The following is a 19,063-nucleotide window of genomic DNA, read 5'->3' on the forward strand; positions in this document are numbered from 1 at the left end:
TCCCGCTCACAGTAGTGGACCCCACACTCTCCACCCACACCCCTGATCCCTGTACTTACTCCCACATATACGCACGCACCCACATGACCCCACAGACACACGCACACGCCCTGAACTCACTCACTCACATCACCCTTACACTCACGTGCACAACGCAAAACCCCCAAAATCCATACACACATAGACACTCACATGCATAGCACCCCCACTCACACACGCACTCAGTACATTCAGCCCATTAACACGTGTACACACTCCATCCCTCACCCCTCCTTTTCTGAACATACATACACACAACCCCCACCACTGTCTGCATGCATGCACACACGCACCCCGACCAAGCATGCACATTCACCCACACATGCATCACCAACACCACATTTACACACAGACACACACGCATGCATCCACAAACACTCACCTCCCACCACCCATTCATTAAAAGCATACACACACTCACACGCAACCATTCATGCACACCATCCCCCTTGCGGAGGACACTTACCTCATCCATCGAGGTGCTCCTCCATGAGGGGACGGGACCCATTGCTCCCACTACCGGCAGCGCTCCACCATCAGGACACCGCCAGGCCATATTACAGGTTGTAATACGGCGGCGGTGTCCTACTGGCGGAGCGGGTCCGGTGGTGGAACAACACCTGTGCCTCCAACAGCCAGCATGAACACTGGAGGATTTCTGCCCACATTATGGCGGGCCGGGTGGCGATGTAGCGGTTTAGCTTTGGTCAAACTGGCCTAATTGTAATGTGGCAGTCTTTATCGCCGGCTCCATGCCGGTAACACCGCCACACTCATAAATAGGACCTCAGTGTGTGGAAAAGCCATTCAGCTTTATGTGTCATTTTAATGTTGAAACTAGGAAAGGACTTTTTTTTACCACACATGGTAAATTAATCTGCACAGGGTAACAATATTTACCACATGTGGTGTATACCTCACAATCCTGAGCTCCAATTCTTAAAAGGGTTGTTGCTTTACGAAAGGGGCTTAGTTTACAAATACATAACATTTGTATTTTAGCTGTGTTACTCATTGCAGTATACTGTTATATGTTCCTGTCTTATTACATTCAAATCAAATCATTAACATTTATAAAGCGCGCTACTCACCCGTGCGGGTCTCAAGGCGCTAGTATCTATGTTGATGATTTTCACTTGGTGAAAAAATAACATGCTTTTAATCAATGTTTTAATTGTATGAATAGATGAAAATGTGTTGATTACATTCATATATTCTAAAAAATTTTACAAAAACTTATGACTAGAATTGAAGTATTAAAATTTGTAGCTTTTTTATAATACTTCCATAATTGTCTATTACTATAGCCACCACACCTCCACCCACCAAAACCACCACTGGAACTACAGTGTATACAACAACCACTGGAAGTATGTATTTCAATAATTTTCCCTCATACTTGCTTCTTAGTATGTGCGTTGCCTACTGATATTATTTTCATGATATGACTCATATATACAAAGCACTTCTGTGGATGCAAATAGTCTAACCTGGTGTCTGACAATGCAAATATCCTTTTTCTAATTTAACAATCCAAATGTGAAAGTCAGTAATCTTTTCCAGACTCTTAAAATGGGATAACAACCTCCACCTATTCAGTCTTTTGAAAGGTCAAATGTTGGTAATCCCCTATAAAAACTGAGGTCTGATTCACAAGGTAAACTTAGACACTTGGGCCCTCATTCCGAGTTTGGCGGTAACCTGACCGCCATTCTGGCGGTGGTGTTTTGACCGCCTCCAAGGTAGTGGTAATGAGTGCTAGATTACAAGTGTGGCGGTTTGGCACAGGCCAAACCGCCACTTAACCCGTTCCTACCATCAGGTTGGTTGGACCCGCCGGGCCGGCAATGAGCATTTTCAACTCTGCAGGTCCACTCAATACCACCAGCAGTATCACAAGACCCCTTTCCACTGATTTTGTGGTGGTAGCAACGCCACGTAATCCCTGGTGGAAAGGCTACAGGCGAGAGGAATTTGCATTCTTGTCACCGGTCAATAACCCCCCTGGCCACCTCCCATATACTCAAGAGCCTCCCACCCCCTTCCCTTACAACTTTCCCACCCCACCTCCCCAAACCTCGCAGGAACCGAACCCCCCAATGCCCGCTCCCAGTAGTGAACCCCGCACTCTCCACTCACCCCCGATCCCTGTACTTACTCCCACATATAGGCACGCACCCACACGAACCCACAGACACACACACCCTGAACTCACTCACTCACAACACCCTTACACTCACGCGCACAATGCAAAACCCCCAAAATCCATACACACATAAACACTCACATGCGTAGCACCCGCACTCACACACGCACTCAGTACATTAACCCCCATTACCACGTATACACACTCCATCCCTCACCCCCTCCTTTTCTGAACATAAATACACATACAACCCCCACCACTGTCTACATGCATGCACACACGTACCCAACCAAGCATGCACATTCACCCACACATACATCACCAACACCACATTTACACACAGACACACAAACACGCATGCACAAACACTCCCCTCCAATCCCCCATTCATTACAAGCATACACACACTCACACAAATCCATTCATGCACCCCACCCCTTTCAGAGGACACTTACCTCGTCCGTGGAGGTCCTCCTCCCTGAGGGGACGGGACCCATTGCTCCCACTGCCGGCAGTGCCGCACCATCAGGACACCACCAGGCCATGTTACAGGTTGTAATACGACAGCTGTGTCCTACTGGCGGAGCAGGTCCGGGGGTATAACAGCCCTGCACCTCCAACACCCAGCATGAATACTGGAGGATTTCTACCCAAATTATGGCGGGCCAGGTGGCGACGTGACAGTTTGGCTTTGGTCAAACTGGCCTACTTGTAATGTGGCAGTCTTTACCGTCGGGTCCATGTTGGTAAGACCGCCACACTCATGATTAGGGCCTCAGTGTTTTGAAAAGCCATTCAGCATTATATGTGTCATTTTAATGTTGAAAATATTAAAGGACTTTTTTTTACCACACATGGTAAATTAATCTGCATAGGGTAACAATATTTAGCACATGTAGTAAATACCTCACAATCCTGAGCCCCAATTTTTAAAAGGGTTGTTGCTTTACGACAGGGGCTTAGTTTACAAATGCATAACATTTGTACTTTAGCTGTGTTACTCTTTGGGGTATACTGTTATATGTTCCTGTCTTTTTACATTGTATCTATGTTGAAGATTTTAACTTGGTGAAAAAAATAACATGCTTTTAATAAATGTTTTAATTGTGTGAATAGATGAAAATGTATTGATTACATTCATATATTCTACAATTTTTTTACGAAAACTTATGACTAGAATTGGAGTATTAAAATGTATATCTTTTTCATAATACTTCAATAATTGTCCATTACTATAGCCACCACACCTCCACCCACCAAAACCACCACTGGAACTACAGTCTATACAACAACCACTGGAAGTATGTATTTCAATGATTTTCCCTCATACTTGCTTCTTAGTATGTGCGTTACCTACTGATATTATTTTCATGATATGACTCATATATACAAAGCACTTCTGTGGATGCAAATAGACTAACCTTGGAGTCTGAAAATGCAAATATGCTTTTTCGAATTTAATAATCCAAATTTGAAAGTCAGTAATCTTTTCCAAACTCTTAAAATGGGATAACAACCTCCACCTATTCAGTCTTTTGAAAGGTCAAATGTTGTTAATCCCCTATAAAAACAGAGGGATGATTCACAAGGTAAACTAAGACACTTGGACTCTCATTCCGAGTTTGGAGGAGACCTGACCGCCATTCCGAAGGTGGTGTTTTGACCACCGCCAGGGTAGTGGTAAAGAGTGCCAGATTACGAGTGCGGCGGTTTGGCACAGGCCAAACCGCCACATAACTCGTTCCTACCATCAAGGTGGTTGGACCCACCGGGCCGGCGATGAGCATTTTCAACCTGGCGGTCCACCCAATACCACCGGCAGTATCACAAGACCCCTTTCTGCAGAGATTTTGTGGTGGTAGCAACACCACGTAATCCCTGGTGGAAAGGCTACAGGCGAAAGGAATTTGCATTCTTGTCACCGGTCAATAACTCCCTCACCCCCTACCATATACCCAAGAGCCTCCCACCCCCTTCCCTTACAACATTCCCACTGCCACCTCCCCAAAGCTCCCAGGAACCAAATCCCCCAACGCCCGCTCCCAATAGTGAACCACCCACTCTCCACCCACACCCTGATCCCTGTACTTACTCCCACATATACGCACGCACCCACATGAACCCACAGACAGACACACCCTAAACTCACTCACTCACAGCACCCTTACACTCACGCGCACAACGCAAAACCCCCAAAATCCATACACACATAGACACTCACATTCATAGCACCCCCACTCACCCACGCACTCAGTACATTCACCCCCATTCATTACAAGCATACAAACACTCACACACATCCATTCATGCACCCCACACCTTCCCCTTGCGGAGGACACTTACCTCGTCCATCGAGATGCTCCTCCCTGAGGGGACGGGACCTATTGCTCCCACTGCCGGCAGCGCTCCACCATCAGCACACCGCCAGGCCATATTACAGGTTGTAATACGGCGGCGGTGTCCTACTGGCGGAGCGGGTCCGGTGGTGGAACAACCCCTGTGCCTCCAACAGCCAGCATGAATACTGGAGGATTCCTGCCCAAATTACGGCGGGCCGGGTGGCGATGTAGCGGTTTAGCTTTGGTCAAACTGGCCTAATTGTAATGTGGCAGTCTTTACCGCCGGCTCCATGTCGGTAAGATCGCCACATTCATAATTAGGACCTCAGTGTGTTGAAAAACCATTCAGCTTTATGTGTCATTTTAATGTTGAAACTAGGAAAGGACTTTGTTTTACCACACATGGTAAATTAATCTGCATGTGGTAACAATATTTACCATATGTTGTAAATACCTCACAATCCTGAGCCCAAATTCTTAAAAGGGTTGTTGCTTTATGGCAGGGTCTTAGTTTACAAATGCATAAGATTTGTATTTTATTTGTGTTACTCATTGGGTTATACTGTTATATGTTCCTGTCTTATTACATTGTATCTATGTTGAAGACTTTCACTTGGTGAAAAAAATAACATGCTTTTAATAATAGTTTTAATTGTATGAATAGATGAAAATGTATTGATTACATTCATATATTCTACATTTTTTACAAAAACCTATAACTAGAATAGAAGTATGAAAATGTGTAGCTTTTTTGTAATACTTCCATCATTGTCTATTACTATAGCCACCACACCTCCACCCACCAAAACCACCACTGGAACTACAGTGTATACAACAACCACTGGAAGTATGTATTTCAATGATTTTCCCTCATACTTGCTTCTTAGTACGTGCGTTGCCTACTGATATTATTTTCATGATATGACTCATATATACAAAGCACTTCTGTGGATGCAAATAGTCTAACCTGGAGTCTGAAAATACAAATATGCTTTTTCTAATTTAGCAAACCAAATTTGAAAGTCAGTAATCTTTTCCAGACTCTTAAAATGGGATAATAACCTCCACCTATTCAGTCTTTTGAAAGATCAAATCTTGGTAATCCCCTATAAAAACTGAGGGCTGATTCACAAGGTAAACTTAGACACTTGGGCCCTCATTCCAAGTTTGGGGGTAACCTGACTGCCATTGCGGCGGTGGTGTTTTGACCGCTGCCAGGGTAGTGGTGAAGAGTGCCAAGATCCAAACCCTCAAGGCCCGCTCCCAGTAGTGAACCCCCCACTCTCCACCCACTCCCCAGATCCCTGTACTTACTCCCACATTGACGCACGCACCCACACGAACCCACAGACAGACACACTCTGCACTCACTCACTCACAACACCCTTACACTCACGCGCACAACGCAAAACCCCCAAAATCCATACACAAATAGACACTCACATGCGTAGCACCCCCTCTCACACACGCACTCAGTACATTCACCCCCATTAAAACGTATACACACTCCATCCCTCACCCCCTCCTTTTCTGAACATACATACACACAACCCCCACCACTGTCTACATGCATGCACCCACGCACCCCGACCAAGCATGCACATTCACCCACACATGCATCACCAACACCACATTTACACACAGACACACACGCACGCATGCACAAACACTCCCCTCCCACTCCATTCATTAAAAGCATACACACACTCACACACATCCATTCACGCACCTCACCCCCCTTGCGGAGGACACTTACCTCGTCCATCGAGGTGCTCCTCCCTGAGGGGACGGGACCCATTGCTTCCACTGCCGGCAGCGCTCCACCATCAGGACACCGTCAGGCCATATTACAGGTTCTTATGCGTTGGCGGTGTCCTACTGGCGGAGCGGGTCCGCTGGTGGAACAACCCCTGTGCCTCCAACAGCCAGCATGAATACTGGAGGATTTCCGCCCAAATTATGGCGGGCCAGGTGGCGATGTAGCGGTTTAGCATTGGTCAAACTGGCCTAATTGTAATGTGGCAGTCTTTACCGCCAGCTCCATGTCAGTAAGACCACCACACTCATAATTAGGACCTCAGTGTGTTGAAAAGCCATTCAGCTTTATGTGTCATTTTAATGTTGAAGCTAGGAAAGGACTTTTTTTTACCACACATGGTAAATTAATCTGCACAGGGTAACAATATTTACCACATGTGGTAAATACCTCACACTCTTGAGCCCAAATTCTTGAAAGGGATGTTGCTTTATGGCAGGGGTTTAGTTTACAAATGCAGAAGATTTGTATTTTAGTTGTGTTACTCATTGGGTTATACTGTTATATGTTCCTGTCTTATTACATTGTATCTATGTTGAAGACTTTCACTTGGTGAAAAAAATAACATGCTTTTAATAAGTGTTTTAATTTTATGAATAGATGAAAATGTATTGATTACATTCATATGTTCTACATTTTTTTACAAAAACCTATAACTAGAATTGAAGTATGAAAATGTGTAACTTTTTTATAATACTTCCATCATTGTCTATTACTATAGCCACCACACCTCCACCCACCAAAACCACCACTGGAACTACAGTGTATACAACAACCACTGGAAGTATGTATTTCAATGATTTTCCCTCATACTTGCTTCTTAGTATGTGCGTTGCCTACTGATACTATTTTCATGATATGAAAATATGCACTCATATATACAAAGCACTTCTGTGGATGCAAATAGTCTAACCTGGAGTCTGATAATGCAAATATGCTTTTTCTCATTTAACAATCCAAATGTGAAAGTCAGTAATCTTTTCCAGACTCTTAAAATGGGATAACAACCTCCACCTATTCAGTCTTTTGAAAGATCAAATGTTGGTGATCCCCTATAAAAACTGAGGGCTAATTCACAAGGTAAACTTAGACACTTGGGCCCTCGTTCCGAGTTTGGCGGTAACCTGGCCGCCATTCCGGCGGTGGTGTTTTGACCGCAGCCAGGGTAGTGGTGAAGAGTGCCAGATTACGAGTGTAGCGGTTTGACACAGGCCAAACCGCCACTTAACCCGTTCCTACCATCAGGGTGGTTGGACCCGCCGGGCCGGCGATGAGCATTTTCAACCAGGCGGTCCACCCAATACCACCGGCAGTATCACAAGACCCCTTTCCGCCGGAGATTTTGTGGTGCTAGCAACGCCACATAATCCCTGGTGGAAAGGCTACAGGCGAGAGGAATTTGCATTCTTGTCACCGGTCAATAACTACCCCACCCCTCTCCCATATACTCAAGAGCCTCCCACCCCCTTCCTTAACAACTTTCCCACCCCCACCTCGCCAAACCTCCCAGGAACCGAACCCCCCAACACCCGCTCCCAGTAGTGAACCCCGCACTCTCCACCCACACCCCTGATCCCTGTACTTAATCCTAAATATACTCACGTACCCCACATGACCCCACAGACATACACACACCCTGAACTCACTCACTCACAACACCCTTACACTCATGTGCACAACGCAAAACCCCCAAAATCCATACACACATAGACACTCACAGGCGTAGCACCCCCACTCACACACGCACTCAGTACATTCAGCCCATTACACACGTGTACACACTCCATCCCTCACCCCCTCCTTTTCTGAACATACATACACACAACCCCCACCACTGTCTACATGCATGCACACACGCACCCCGACCAAGCATGCACATTCACCCACACATGCATCACCAACACCACATTTACACACAGACACACACGCACGCATGCACAAACACTCACCTCCCACCACCCATTCATTAAAAGCATACACACACTCACACACATCCATTCATGCACACCAACCCCCCTTGCGGAGGACACTTACCTCTTCCATCGAGGTGCTCCTCCATCAGGGGACGGGACCCATTGCTCCGACTACCGGCATCGCTCCACCATCAGGACACCGCCAGGCCATATTACAGGTTGTAATACGGCAGCGGTGTCCTACTGGCGGAGTGGGTCCGGTGGTGGAACAACCCCTGTGCCTCCAACAGCCAGCATGAATACTGGAGGATTTCTGCCCAAAATATGGCGGGCCGGGTGGCGATGTAGCGGTTTAGCTTTGGTCAAACTGGCCTAATTGTAATGTGGCAGTCTTTGTCGCTGGCTCCATGCCGGTAAGACCGCCACACTCATAAATAGGACCTCAGTGTGTTGAAAAGCCATTCAGCTTTATGTGTCATTTTAATGTTGAAACTAGAAAGGACTTTTTTTTACCACACATGGTAAATTAATCTGCACAGGGTAACAATATTTACCACATGTGGTAAATACCTCACAATCCTGAGCCCCAATTCTTAAAAGGGTTGTTGCTTTACGACAGGGGCTTAGTTTACAAATGCATAACATTTGTATTTTAGCTGTGTTACTCATTGGGGTATACTGTTATATATTCCTGTCTTATTACATTGTATCTATGTTGATGATTTTCACTTGGTGAAAAAAATAACATGCTTTTAATAAATGTTTTAATTGTATGAATAGATGAAAATGTGTTGATTACATTAATATATTCTAAAATTTTTACAAAAACTTATGACTAGAATTGAAGTATTAAAATGTGTAGCTTTTTTATAATACTTCCATAATTGTCTATTACAATAGCCACCACACCTCCACCCACCAAAACCACCACTGGAACTACAGTCTATACAACAACCACAGGAAGTATGTATTTCAATCATTTTCCCTCATACTTGCTTCTTAGTATGTGCGTTGCCTACTGATGTTATTTTCATGATATGACTCATATATACAAAGCACTTCTGTGGATGCAAATAGTCTAACCTGGAGTCTGAAACTGCAAATATGCTTTTTCTAATTTAACAATCCAAATTTGAAAGTCAGTAATCTTTTCCAGACTCTTAAAATGGGATAACAACTTCCACCTATTCAGTCTTTTGAAAGGTCAAATGTTGGTAATCCCCTAAAAAAACTGAGGTCTCATTCACAAGGTAAATTTAGACACTTGGGACCTCATTCCAAGTTTGGGGGTAACCTGACTGCCAATCCGGCGGTGGTGTTTTGACCGCTGCCAGGGTAGTGGTGAAGAGTGCCAAGAACCTAACCCCCAAGGTCCGCTCCCAGTAGTGAACCCCCCACTCTCCACCCACACCCCAGATCCCTGTACTTACTCCCACATAGACGCACGCACCCACACGAACCCACAGACAGACACACTCTGAACTCACTCACTTACAACACCCTTACACTCACGCGCACAACGCAAAACCCCCAAAATCCATATACAAATAGACACTCACATGCGTAGCACCCCCACTCACACACGCAATAAGTACATTCACCCCCATTAAAACGTATACACACTCCATCCCTTACCCCCTCCTTTTCTGAACATACATACACACAACCCCCACCACTGTCTACATGCATGCACACACGCACCCCGACCAAGCATGCACATTCACCCACACATGCATCACCAACACCACATTTACACACAGACACACGTGCACGCACGCATGCACAAACACTCCCCTCCCACCCCATTCATTAAAAGCATACACACACTCACACACATCCATTCACGCACCTCACCCCCCTTGCGGAGGACACTTACCTCGTCCATCGAGGTGCTCCTCCCTGAGGGGACGGGACCCATTGCTGCCACTGCCGGCAGCGCTCCTCCATCAGGACACCGCCAGGCCATATTACAGGTTCTTATGCGGTGGCGGTGTCCTACTGGCGGAGCGGGTCCGGTGGTGGAACAACCCCTATGCCTCCAACAGCCAGCATGAATACTGGAGGATTTCCGCCCAAATTATGGCGGGCCAGGTGGCGATGTAGTTGTTTAGCATTGGTCAAACTGGCCTAATTGTAATGTGGCAGTCTTTACCGCCAGCTCCATGTCAGTAAGACCACCACACTCATAATTAGGACCTCAGTGTGTTGAAAAGCCATTCAGCTTTATGTGTCATTTTAATGTTGAAGCTAGGAAAGGACTTTTTTTTACCACACATGGTAAATTAATCTGCACAGGGTAACAATATTTACCACATGTGGTAAATACCTCACACTCTTGAGCCCAAATTCTTGAAAGGGATGTTGCTTTATGGCAGGGGTTTAGTTTACAAATGCAGAAGATTTGCATTTTAGTTGTGTTACTCATTGGGTTATACTGTTATATGTTCCTGTCTTATTACATTGTATCTATGTTGAAGACTTTCACTTGGTGAAAAAAATAACATGCTTTTAATAAGTGTTTTAATTTTATGAATAGATGAAAATGTATTGATTACATTCATATGTTCTACATTTTTTTTACAAAAACCTATAACTAGAATTGAAGTATGAAAATGTGTAGCTTTTTTATAATACTTCCATCATTGTCTATTACTATAGCCACCACACCTCCACCCACCAAAACCACCACTGGAACTACAGTGTATACAACAACCACTGGAAGTATGTATTTCAATGATTTTCCCTCATATTTGCTTCTTAGTACGTGCGTTGCCTACTGATATTATTTTCATGATATGAAAATATGCACTCATTTATACAAAGCACTTCTGTGGATGCAAATAGTCTAACCTGGAGTCTGAAAATGCAAATATGCTTTTTCTAATTTAACAATCCAAATGTGAAAGTCAGTAATCTTTTCCAGACTCTTAAAATGGGATAACAACCTCCACCTATTCAGTCTTTTGAAAGATCAAATGTTGGTAATCCCCTATAAAAACTGAGGGCTAATTCACAAGGTAAACTTAGACACTTGGGCCCTCGTTCCAAGTTTGGCGGTAACCTGACCGCCATTCCGGCGGTGGTGTTTTGACCGCAGCCAGGGTAGTGGTGAAGAGTGCCAGATTACGAGTGTGGCGGTTTGGCACAGGCCAAACCGCCACTTAACCCGTTCCTACCATCAGGGTGGTTGGTCCCGCCGGGCCGGCGATGAGCATTTTCAACCAGGCGGTCCACCCAATACCACCGGCAGTATCACAAGACCCCTTTCCGCCGGAGATTTTGTGGTGCTAGCAACGCCACGTAATCCCTGGTGGAAAGACTACAGGCGAGAGGAATTTGCATTCTTGTCACCAGTCAATAACTACCCCTCCCCTCTCCCATATACTCAAGAGCCTCCCACCCCCTTCGTTTACAACTTTCCCACTCCCACCTCGCCAAACCTCCCAGGAACCGAACCCCCCAACACCCGCTCCCAGTAGTGAACCCCGCACTCTCCACCCACACCCCTGACCCCTGTACTTAATCCCACATATACGCACGCACCCACACGACCCCACAGACATACACACACCCTGAACTCACTCACTCACAACACCCTTACACTCACGTGCACAACGCAAAACCCCCAAAATCCATACACACATAGACACTCACATGCGTAGCACCCCCACTCACACACGCACTCTCAGTACATTCAGCCCATTACACACGTGTACACACTCCATCCCTCACCCCCTCCTTTTCTGAACATACATACACACAACCCCCACCACTGTCTACATGCATGCACACACGCACCCCGACCAAGCATACACATTCACCCACACATGCATCACCAACACCACCTTTACACACAGACACACACGCACGCATGCACAAACACTCACCTCCCACCACCCATTCATTAAAAGCATACACACACTCACACACATCCATTCATGCACACCACCCCCCCTTGCGGAGGACACTTACCTCGTCCATCGAGGTGCTCCTCCATGAGGGGACGGGACCCATTGCTCCCACTGCCGGCAGCGCTCCACCATCAGGACACCGCCAGGCCATATTACAGGTTGTAATACGGCAGCGGTGTCCTACTGGCGGAGCGGGTCCGGTGGTGGAACAACCTCTGTGCCTCCAACAGCCAGCATGAATACTGGAGGATTTCTGCCCAAATTATGGCGGGCCGGGTGGCGATGTAGCGGTTTAGCTTTGGTTAAACTGGCCTAATTGTAATGTGGCAGTCTTTATCGCTGGCTCCATGCCGGTAAGACCGCCACACTCATAAATAGGACCTCAGTGTGTTGAAAAGCCATTCAGCTTTATGTGTCATTTTAATGTTGAAACTAGAAAGGACTTTTTTTTACCACACATGGTAAATTAATCTGCACAGGGTAACAATATTTACCACATGTGGTAAATACCTCACAATCCTGAGCCCCAATTCTTAAAAGGGTTGTTGCTTTACGACAGGGGATTGGTTTACAAAGGCATACCATTTGTATTTTAGCTGTGTTACTCTTTGGGGTATACTGTTATATGTTCCTGTCTTATTACATTGTATCTATGTTGATGATTTTCACTTGGTGAAAAATTAACATGCTTTTAATCAATGTTTTAATTGTATGAATAGATGAAAATATCTTGATTAGATTCATATATTCTACATTTTTTTACAAAAACTTATGACTAGAATTGAAGTATTAAAATTTGTAGCTTTTTTATAACACTTCCATAATTGTCTACTACTATAGCCACCACACCTCCACCCACCAAAACCACCACTGGAACTACAGTCTATACAACAACCACTGGAAGTATGTATTTCAATAATTTTCCCTCATACTTGCTTCTTAGTCTGTGCGTTACCTACTGATATTATTTTCATGATATGACTCATATATACAATGCACTTCTGTGGATGCAAATAGCCTAACCTGGAGTCTGAAAATGCAAATATGCTTTTTCTAATTTAACAATCCAAATTTGAAAGTCAGTAATCTTTGCCAGATTCTTAAAATATGATAACAACCTCCACCTATTCAGTCTTTTGAAAGGTCAAATGTTGGTAATCACCTATAAAAACTGAGGGTTGATTCAGAAGGAAAACTTAGACACTTGGGCCCTCATTCTGAGTTTGGCCGTAACCTGACCGCCATTCCGGCGGTGGTGTTTTGACCTCCGCCAGGGTAGTGGTGAAGAGTGCAGATTACTAGTGTGGCGGTTTGGCACAGGCCAAACCGCCACTTAACCCGTTCCTACCATCAGGGTGGTTGGACACTCCGGGCCGGCGAGGAGCATTTTCAACCTGGCGGTCCAGCCAATACCACCGGCAGTATCACAAGACCCCTTTCTGCCAGAGATTTTGTGGTGGTAGCAATGCCACGTAACCCCTGGTGGAAAGGCTACAGGTGAGAGGAATTTGCATTCTTATCACCGGTAAATAACTCCCCCACCCCCATCCCACATACTCAAGAGCCTCTCACCCCCTTCCTTTACAACTTTCCCACCCCCACCTCCCCAAACCTCCCAGGACCCGAACCCCCCAACGCCCGCTCCCAGTAGTGAACCCCGCACTCTCCATCCACACCCCTGATCCCTGTACTTACTCCCACATATACGCACGCACCCACAGAAACCCACAGACACACACACCCTGAACTCACTCACTCACAACACCCTTACACTCACACGCACAACGCAAAACCCCCAAAATCCATACACACATAGACACTCACATGCGTAGCACCACCACTCAGACACACACTCAGTACATTCACCCCATTAACAACTATACACACTCCATCCCTCACCCCCTCCTTTTCTGAACATACATACACACACACAACCTCCACCACTGTCTACATGCATGCACACACTCACCCCGACCAAGCATGCACATTCACCCACACATGCATCACCAACACCACATTTACACACAGACACACATGTACGCATGCACAAACACTCCCCTCCCACCCCCCATTCATTACAAGCATACACACATTCACACACATCCATTCATGCACCCCACCCCCACCCCTTGCGGAGGACACTTACCTCGTCCGTGGAGGTGCTCCTCCCTGAGGTGACGGGACCCATTGCTCCCACTGCCGGCAGTGCCCCACCATCAGGTCAGCGCCAGGCCATATTACAGGTTGTAATACGGCAGCTGTATCCTACTGGCGGAGCGGATCCGGTGGTGGAACAGCCCTCCACCTCCAACAGCCAGCATGAATACTGGAGGATTTCTACCCAAATTATGGCGGGCCAGGTGGCGATGTGGCAGTTTGGCTTTCATCAAACTGGCCTACTTGTAATGTGGCATTCTTTACCGCCGGGTCCATGTTGGTAAGACCGCCACACTCATGATTAGTGCCTCAGTGTGTTGAAAAGCCATTCAGCTTTATATGTGTCATTTTAATGTTGAAAATAATAAAGGACTTTTTCTTTTACCATACATGGTAAATTAATCAGCATAGGGTAACAATATTTAGCACATGTGGTAAATACCTCATAATCCTGAGCCCCAATTCTTAAAAGGGTTGTTGCTTTACGACAGGGGCTTAGTTTACAAATGCATAACATTTGTATTTTAGCTGTGTTACTCATTGGGGTATACTGTTATATGTTCCTGTCTTATTACATTGTATCTATGTTGATGATTTTCACTTGGTGAAAAAAATAACATGCTTTTAATAAATGTTTTAATTGTATGAATAGATGAAAATGTGTTGATTACATTCATATATTCTACAATTTCTACAACAACCTATGACTAGAATTGAAGTATTAAAATGTGTAGCTTTTTTATAATACTTCCATAATTGTCTATTACTATAGCCACCACACCTGCACCCACCAAAACCACCACTGGAACTACAGTCTATACAACAACCACAGGATGTATGTATTTCAATCATTTTCCTTCATACTTGCTTCTTAGTATGTGCGTTGCCTACTGATATTATTTTCATGATATGACTCATATATACAATGCACTTCTGTGGATGCAAATAGTCTAACCTGGAGTCTGAAAATGCAAATATGCTTTTTCTAATTTAACAATCCAAATTTGAAAGTGAGTAATCTTTTCCAGACTCTTAAAATGGGATAACAACCTCCACCTATTCAGTCTTTTGAAAGGTCAAATGTTGGTAATCCCCTATAAAAACTGAGGTCTGATTCACAAGGTAAACTTAGGCACTTGGGCCCTCATTCCGAGTTTGGCGGTAACCTGACTGCCATTGCGGCGGTGGTGTTTTGACCGCTGCCAGGGTAGTGGTGAAGAGTGCCAAGAACCGAACCCCCAACGCCCGCTTTCAGTAGTGAACCCCCCACTCTTCACCCACACCCCAGATCCTTGTACTTACTCCCACATATACACACGCACCCACACGAATCCACAAGCAGACACACCCTGAACTCACTCACTCACAACACCCTTACACTCATGCGCAAAACGCAAAACCCCCAAACTCCATACACATATAGACACTCACATGCGTAGCACCCCCACTCACACACGCACTCAGTACATTCACCCCCATTAACATGTATATACACTCCATCCCTCACCCCGTATTTTTATGAACATACATACACACACAACCCCCACCACTGTCTACATGCATGCTCAAACGCATCCCGACCAAGCATGCACATTCACCCACACATGCATCACCAACTCCACAATTACACACAGACACACACGCACGCATGCACAAACACTCCCCTCCCACCCCATTCATTAAAAGCATACACACACTCACACACATCCATTCACGCACCCCACCCACCCTTGATGAGGACACTTACCTCGTCCATCGAGGTGCTCCTCCCTGAGGGGACGGGACCCATTGCTCCCACTGCCGGCAGCGCTCCACCATCAGGACACCGCCAGGCCATATTACAGGTTCTAATGCGGCGGCGGTGTCCTACTGGCGGAGCGGGTCCGGTGGTGGAACAACCCCTGTGCCTCCAACAGCCAGCATGAATACTGGAGGATTTCCGCCCAAATTATGGCGGGCCGGGTGGCGATGTAGCGCTTTAGCTTTGGTCAAACTGGCCTAATTGTAATGTGGCAGTCTTTACCGCCAGCTCCATGTCAGTAAAAGACCACCACACTCAAAATTAGGACCTCAGTGTGTTGAAAAACCATTCAGCTTTATGTGTCATTTTAATATTGAAGCTAGGAAAGGAATTTTTTTTTTACCACACATGGTAAATTAATCTGTACAGGGTAACAATATTTACCACATGTGGTAAATACCTCACACTCTTGAGCCCAAATTCTTAAAAGGGATGTTGCTTTATGGCAGGGGTTTAGTTTACAAATGCAGAAGATTTGTATTTTAGTTGTGTTACTCATTGGGTTATACTGTTATATGTTCCTGTCTTGTTGCATTGTATCTATGTTGAAGACTTTCACTTGGTGAAAAAAATAACATGCTTTTAATAAGTGTTTGAATTTTATGAATAAATGAAAATGTATTGATTACATTCATATATTCTACAATTTTTTACAAAAACTTATGACTAGAATTGAAGTATTAAAATTTGTAGCTTTTTTACAATACTTCCATAATTGTCTACTACTATAGCCACCACACCTCCACCCACCAAAACCACCACTGGAACTACAGTCTATACAACAACCACTGGAAGCATGTATTTTAATAATTTTCCCTCATACTTGCTTCTTAGTCTGTGCGTTGCCTACTGATATTATTTTCATGATATGACTCATATATACAAAGCACTTCTGTGGATGCAAATAGCCTAACCTGGAGCCTGAAAATGCAAATATGCTTTTTCTAATTTAACAATCCAAATTTGAAAGTCAGTAATCTTTGCCAGATTCTTAAAATAGGATAACAACCTCCACCTATTCAGTCTTTTGAAAGGTCAAATGTTGGTAATCCCCTATAAAAACTTAGGGCTGATTCAGAAGGAAAACTTAGACACTTGGGCCCTCATTCCGAGTTTGGCGGTAACCTGACCGCCATTCCGGCGGTGGTGTTTTGACCTCCGCCAGGGTAGTGGTGAAGAGTGCAGATTACTAGTGTGGCGGTTTGGCACAGGCCAAACCGCCACTTAACCCGTTCCTACCATCAGGGTGGTTGGACCCGCCGGGCCGGCGAGGAGCATTTTCAACTTGGCGGTCCAGCCAATACTTCCGGCAGTATCACAAGACCCCTTTCTGCCAGAGATTTTGTGGTGGTAGCAATGCCACGTAACCCCTGGTGGAAAGGCTACAGGTGAGAGGAATTTGCATTCTTATCACCGGTAAATAACTCCCCCACCCCCATCCCACATACTCAAGAGCCTCTCACCCCCTTCCTTTACAACTTTCCCACCCCCACCTCCCTAAACCTCCCAGGACCCGAACCCCCCAACGCCCGCTCCCAGTAGTGAACCCGCACTCTCCATCCACACCCCTGATCCCTGTACTTACTCCCACATATACGCACGCACCCACAGAAACCCACAGACACACACACCCTGAACTCACTCACTCACAACACCCTTACACTCACACGCACAATGCAAAAACCCCAAAATCCATACACACATAGACACTCACATGCGTAGCACCACCACTCACACACGCACTCAGTACATTCACCCCATTAACAACTATACACACTCCATCCCTCACCCCCTCCTTTTCTGAACATACATACACACACATAACCTCCACCACTGCCTACATGCATGCACACACTCACCCCGACCAAGCATGCACATTCACCCACACATGCATCACCAACACCACATTTACACACAGACACACATGCAAGCATGCACAAACATTCCCTCCCATCCCCCATTCATTACAAGCATACACACATTCACACACATCCATTCATGCACCCCACCCCCACCCGTTGCGGAGGACACTTACCTCGTCCGTGGAGGTGCTCCTCCCTGAGGTGACGGGACCTATTGCTCTCACTGCCGGTAGTGCCCCACCATCAGGTCAGCGCCAGGCCATATTACAGGTTGTAATACGGCAGCTGTATCCAACTGGCGGAGCGGATCCGGTGGTGGAACAGCCCTCCACCTCCAAAAGCCAGCATGAATACTGGAGGATTTCTACCCAAATTATGGCGGGCCAGGTGGCGATGTGGCAGTTTGGCTTTCGTCAAACTGGCCTACTTGTAATGTGGCATTCTTTACTGCCGGGTCCATGTTGGTAAGACCGCCACACTCATGATTAGTGCCTCAGTGTGTTGAAAAGCCATTCAGCTTTATATGTGTCATTTTAATGTTGAAAATAATAAAGGACTTTTTTTTTTACCACACATGGTAAATTAATCAGCATAGGGTAACAATATTTAGCACATGTGGTAAATACCTCATAATCCTGAGCCCCAATTCTTAAAAGGGTTGTTGCTTTACGACAGGGGCTTAGTTTACAAATGCATAACATTTGTATTTTAGCTGTGTTACTCATTGGGGTATACTGTTATATGTTCCTGTCTTATTACATTGTATCTATGTTGATGATTTTCACTTGGTGAAAAAAATAACATGCTTTTAATAAATGTTTTAATTGTATGAATAGATGAAAATGTGTTGATTACATTCATATATTCTACAATTTTTACAACAACTTATGACTAGAATTGAAGTATTAAAATGTGTAGCTTTTTTTATAATACTTCCATAATTGTCTATTACTATAGCCACCACACCTGCACCCACCAAAACCACCACTGGAACTACAGTCTATACAACAACCACAGGAAGTATGTATTTCAATCATTTTCCCTCATACTTGCTTCTTAGTATGTGCGTTGCCTACTGA

General features: G+C 45.2%; 1 protein-coding gene across 50 annotated transcripts in view; it reads left to right on the top strand.

The window, feature by feature from the left end:
• Nucleotides 1-19,063, top strand: part of LOC138288307 (mucin-19) — a 1,675,551-nt gene that overhangs the window by 1,072,676 nt on the left and 583,812 nt on the right. For 45 of the 50 annotated variants that reach the window (XM_069229764.1, XM_069229784.1, XM_069229763.1 and 42 more), the window contains 6 exons: nt 9,154-9,216; nt 10,912-10,974; nt 13,005-13,067; nt 15,094-15,156; nt 16,854-16,916; nt 18,942-19,004. In XM_069229764.1, the coding sequence (XP_069085865.1) occupies nt 9,154-9,216; nt 10,912-10,974; nt 13,005-13,067; nt 15,094-15,156; nt 16,854-16,916; nt 18,942-19,004 (378 nt within the window). The remainder of the gene's footprint in view (nt 1-9,153; nt 9,217-10,911; nt 10,975-13,004; nt 13,068-15,093; nt 15,157-16,853; nt 16,917-18,941; nt 19,005-19,063) is intronic. The other 5 variants (XM_069229789.1, XM_069229813.1, XM_069229794.1 and 2 more) reach the window with 4 other exon arrangements.

Source organism: Pleurodeles waltl, chromosome 4_1 (assembly GCF_031143425.1).
Source record: "Pleurodeles waltl isolate 20211129_DDA chromosome 4_1, aPleWal1.hap1.20221129, whole genome shotgun sequence".
Classification (NCBI taxonomy): Eukaryota; Metazoa; Chordata; class Amphibia; order Caudata; family Salamandridae; genus Pleurodeles; species Pleurodeles waltl.